A 5,660-nucleotide genomic window follows, 5' to 3' on the forward strand; every position below is an offset into this window, starting at 1 on the left:
AAAATTTAAGGGGGTCTGAATACTTTCTGTACCCACTGTATATTTATATGTAGTTTTTCCACTGCTGTACAGAACAAACTTTACAAATGTATACAAAGCATTCAAATTTATGAATGTGCAGCCTCGACCTGCTACAGCATTAAAATCTTTTAATGCATCAGTAATAAATATCCATGATATTTATATATTATTAGAACTCTGAGGGGCCATTCTGCTGTGTAATGGATACACGTACTTCATATACCGGAAGAGTATTTTACTAATAATACTTCTGACCCTTAATGACAGTAGGCTTTTAGCAGTTTTATTTGTGAATTATTCTTTAATACGTTCTGTGCTCCTACAGAAAAGATCCAGAACAAACCACGTGACAACAGTAACACAAACTGGGACTGATCCTGATACTGATTTATAAACATGATCAGTACCGATAGGATATTAGTGCACTTCTTATCATGTTAGTTGTATCTGTTCACCGAGGAATTCAAAACACACCAACTAAGTACTGCATAATGAAGTCCATGTTTAAATGCTGTAGATGCTGCAGCTGGCCTGTAGGTGGAGACAGAGCACCAGGACAGCCTCCCATCTTCTGGTATTACTGTGTATTACCATTTTAGATTTCAGGAGTATTTCATCAGCTGCATAAGAGCACAGGTGTAGGCTTTCTCGGAGTCATACTGAGAAACTCCAGCAGTAAACAGAAGCAGTAAAATGTCCCAGATCAGCCCCGTATCAGGAGAAGACACAGGACATGTATCCTCACCTGTTTCTGAGAGGTCTCTCAGTGAGGAGCTGAGCGCCGTGCGTTTGAGTCCGTCCACTGAGGCGTACGTGTCGTCAAGGCACGGCCTACCCAGAGTGCCGTTCACCTCGCTCTTTACAGGCCCGCCGCCGGTGTTGGCCATACCCCCGGGTGTCACCCCGCCTCTGGGTCCTCCCCCCGTCAACACGCTGGGACGCATCACACCTTTCTGCTTCTCCAGTTCAGCTGGAGGGAGAGAAGGGACGGGGGGCGTTAGCCTGTCGTCCACAACCAGAGTACCCATCACATTGATGAGGCAGAGCTACTTCTACTACTGCAGTATCTGCTACTGCTACAACTTCTTCTGATACTGCTTTTACATGATATTACTACTACAACTACTTTTACTTAATACTGCCACTACAACTACTATTGGTACGACTATTATTTCAATTACCTCCTACTACTGCTATGATGTTTCTGGTAAATGGTAAATGGACTGTATTTTATATAGCGCTTTCTCACAGTGTGTTGCACTGGCCAAAGCGCTTTACAGAAGATCATACACCATTCACCCATTCACACACAACATTCACACACCGATGACGACAGGCTGCCATGCACCGGCGCTAGTCAAGCCACCGGGAGCAATTCGAGGTTCAGTGTCTTGCTCAGGGACACTTAGGCATGCAGAGAGACCGGGAGTCGAACCACCAACTTGCTGGTCAGGAGATGACTGCCCTACCTCATGAGCCACAGCCACCCTGTAGTGCAGTAGTGCTTCTACTACTACTACTGCCTCTGGTACTACTATTAATAGTGCTGCTGCTATTTATACTACGACCTCTGGTACTACTACTGCTCCTGCATCTGGCACTGGTGCTACTACTACTTCTATTAGTTCCACAGGTACTAGTATTGCTATTATACTACAAGTTTTGTATCTGGTATTGGTAATACAACCACTACTGCTGCTACTGGTTCTACTACAGATATTGCCCCTACACATATTGTAAATACAATTTAGCACTACTTCTGTTTACATTCTTACTATTACTGCTGTTCTTACTTCTACCACTACTACTGCAACAGCTATCGTTACTACAACCTCTACAATCACTTGCACTGTTATGATAACTAATAGTACAATAGCTTCTAAAGCTCCTATTGCTGTGAGTGTTAGAGATCTACCTACTAAGTACTACTTCAGCTGTGTCTACTGTTAGTATCAATTAAAAAAGATCATTACTCATTCCTCTCTGCAGTACTCAGGTGATGTCCTTCCAAAGAGATGTGGATCTCCTAATTACTGACTATATTACTGCTACATGACTACTTCTAGGGCTTGGACACGAGGAGTTATACTTGAGCTAGTACTACAACTATGTTTGCCACTGTTGCTATTACTACTAGAGTACACTTACACTCCACCCTGTACTTCTCCATGTCCTGGACCTCTGCGATGCTCTCTCGGAGGTCGGAGGTGAAGCGTGCTCGGTCCTGCTGGCTCGGAGCCGTGAAGACGATCAGCACCTTCCTCTCTCCTCCAGGGTTCGCTGACGTTAGTCTGATGCCGTGAGGGTAGTCTGGGTGACACAGCACAATAACAAGACTTGTCATACAGTAGTAGTCACTGTGAAATCTAACACTGGGTGCAACAAAATCCCACCTCTCATCCAGTGTCAGCTGGGATTGGCTCCAGCCCCCCCCATGACCCTGTTCAGGAGTAAGTGGTATAGATAATGGATGGAACTCAGATGAAGCTTTTACAATGTACATGATAGTGATTGTAACATAACCACTGTATAAAGTTCACGACTTCCTTCCAGTTACCTCCTGTCTTACTGTCACTGCACCACTGGGTTATTGTTCATTCTTCTCTTTGTCCATCTATACTGTGTTGTTGTACTGGTACCTACTTATTCCATGACAGTACAGCTGAATTTGATCTAATGTAATTCGTATAAACCGCTTGTGTACAGTGTGTCACTGGACATAACCGGTATCACATAAAGGTGCATCCACCCACAGATGATACACGCACTGTACTCACACCCACACATCAGCAGTTCATGCATGATTGTGCTGGTGAATCATAGGAGACAATCTGTCCTGGTCACAGTCATCACCGCAGTCTGCCAAGTCCCATTTGGCTCCAGCAGGAGAATCAGAACCCTCAACAACAACAACAACAACTAGCTAAACAACAAAACAACACAACTGCAGCTTCAGCACACCCTAACAACGCCATCGGCTCTGAGACGTTGCTGCGGGCCCCACAAAAAACCGAACAGCGTTGACTATGTGTTGTTCTGGAATGTGATGTATCAGAGCTGAAACTGGTCAATACAGCAGTGTGCACGACTTTAAGATGTGGCCCAGTTATTTTTGATTATTTTATACCTTGACATCCATGTTTATCGCACTCCAAACCAGTCCTTTATTGTGTTTTCACAATGTTTATGCTGAGTCAAAGTTTAAATCAAAGCTTTTTTGGCTGCAGCGATCGATCACATGGTAAAAGTCTAGCGACACCACGCCGTACACATTTTCTCAAAATTCAGCCTGACACATTTGCTATGCATGAAAACCTGCTAAGTTTAAAATAAAGGTCCAAGTGTTTGAACAGCATCTGGCTGCACAGCACGGATGTGTAATCACTGAATCACTGGTTAGCCACTTTGTGTTCGGGAAGGGAGACAACTGGTTTTGACCTAACCAATCAGTGACAAGTGATGATTCTGTGCTGCTGATGTCATTTTTACAAAACACAGAAGTGTGCTCATGGTCAGAGCAGTTAACAATAATCTAAGAAATCAACTGATCTAAAAGTCTGTGTTTTTAAGTCGACTTACAACAACCTGTTCAGCTGGGTAAATGTCATCTGTGCCTTTTGCAGAGTTGTGGCCATTTTGTTTTGAGTGTAAATATGTAGCTAGCTATAATTGTGATGTCCTTGTTGTTACTCCCACCAACAATCGACTATGACTGTCCAGCTGTCAATGTGCGCTGGGTGTGATGAGAAGTGTGCTCCTGTAACCACACCACCGCGGTGCTGAGGTGCACCGGCACCCGCCGTGCTTTAAGAGGTTAAAAATGAGAAGACTTTCATGTCCGCCATCGCTCTGTGGGTGGATACACTCCATGCTGAGCTTTTGAAAATGGTGGAGATGTGATTTTGGAGCTGAACTTTTCAGAGTGAGGCATCCTGTTAACAGGTGCTGAGGCAGATTTGAAACGCCACCAACTCCAATCTGCTGCATAGAACTGAGAGCCAATTCATCTCTGCTGAAATAAAGGCTTGGAAACCACATACACCCACATGCATATATATACACATACAAGTCTGTATGACTGTGTTAACATCATTATTGGGAAATGTAGCGTTTGAAGGTTTTGAGCAGCCTCGTTTTCAGATTAACAGATATATATTTAGGAAGTCCTGTGATGTGCTTCTACTGTGTTTCTTTGAAACAGGCTGTTGGCGTTAGTGGTGTACTCGCTACACTTGTGTACGCTGACAGCGCCTTACGTTTAAAGAAAAGGCTGGCAGACAGAATATCATCTCTGGAGCTGGAGAGGGAAGTAGCATTATGTTTTGCCAAGTGACTATTAACAGACTGTTGAGAACATTTCCAACTGGGACGGAGTCTCCGGTTTTTGTCCCACATGCATTTTTAGTGCATATTTTAAAACCATCTACTGTCTAAGTGTACTTAGCCACAACACCACGGAAACCATGCAATGTATAACCCCACTGGAAACTATTCATGCATATATATGTGCAACTGAAAGTAATTTGGGTTTACTTGAGAACATTTGACATAGGCAGTTCTTTCATTTCTGTACCTGCACATACAGGATCCACATGTACTGTGCTCTTGATCAAATTCACTTCTACATCAGAATAGATGTTCACATTATGAGACAGACAAAGAACAGGGACTTGAACCCTGGACCCTCAGATTAAAAGTCTGATACTCTACCAACTGAGCTACCCAGGCAACGGCCAGGCCAGTAAAGAAAGGGCCCAGCTGAACCAGATGCAACTGTTTTGATGAAGAACGCTGCATTGTTTGAGAGAAACCGCTTCTCGCTGCTGCACTACACATCCCCCCCTCAAATGAACAAGAAGGGCTGTGTTTTATCCACTCTGTGAATAAGACCTTAGTTATGTTAGGCTACACTTTATATAAACTACACCTGAGGTTTCAGGCTGTTTCCACAAACTCTAGCTCTCAAATTCACCTAAACGGTGTATTAGAGGGTGGACATCTGAACTGAGCCCGACAGGACACATTAGTAGTCAAGGGCTCGGGTCAGATTTGGACAGATATTTAGAAATCCTGTTTGGGATTAGACACAGAGGTCAAACTTTAGGCTAAACATTTGAAAATGTTTCCCTGCTTCTCCTGTAGGCTAATTTAAAGTCCTAGGCCTATTAAAAATTAAAATGACGAGCTGGTTAAGTGCATGACTATGCTAGTCATGATATTAGTCGCATGAAACAGAAACCCAACTGCTCAGGTTCAGACATGAAATACAATATGTTTGTCAGGCTCAGAATGAAAAACGTGGATCAGTCCATGATCTAGAGTGTATAATGTGATGGCACGGGGCTGCACCTGAACCCTGGGCCCTCCGATTAAAAGACTGATGCTCTACTGACATATACAGCTCTATGGTGAGGGGTCTCTGAAGGAATTATTCATTCGTGGTCCAAATCCCCCATTATTTTATGATACACCATATCCTCAGTTTCCTTTAGCTACCAGGCAAAGCCACTGAGCTCGCTAAATGCTCACAAGTGAGTTTGTTAGCTTGTAGAGTTTTATTATCCTTCTTCATTCAGGCCAGTACAGAGAAGCTTAAAGGAGCTTTGCAGCTCAGCTACCACTTGGCACTGAGACAACAC

The 5,660-nt window shown here is 43.6% G+C and overlaps 1 protein-coding gene and 1 non-coding gene across 2 annotated transcripts in view; both read right to left on the reverse strand.

Annotated features, from left to right (window-relative positions):
• Window positions 1–5,660, reverse strand: part of LOC109970971 (IQ motif and SEC7 domain-containing protein 2-like) — a 139,105-nt gene that overhangs the window by 3,859 nt on the left and 129,586 nt on the right. Inside the window, exons 15-16 of the mRNA XM_020618937.1 lie at window positions 2,170–2,331; window positions 767–991 (exon numbers count right to left, since the gene is read on the reverse strand). Coding sequence (XP_020474593.1) covers window positions 767–991; window positions 2,170–2,331 — 387 coding nt within the window. The remainder of the gene's footprint in view (window positions 1–766; window positions 992–2,169; window positions 2,332–5,660) is intronic.
• trnak-uuu (transfer RNA lysine (anticodon UUU)) lies at window positions 4,675–4,749 on the reverse strand. Its single transcript has one exon. It is a non-coding gene; the product is annotated as a tRNA-Lys (tRNA).

Source organism: Monopterus albus, unplaced genomic scaffold (genome assembly GCF_001952655.1).
Source record: "Monopterus albus unplaced genomic scaffold, M_albus_1.0 scaffold212.1, whole genome shotgun sequence".
Classification (NCBI taxonomy): domain Eukaryota; kingdom Metazoa; phylum Chordata; class Actinopteri; order Synbranchiformes; family Synbranchidae; genus Monopterus; species Monopterus albus.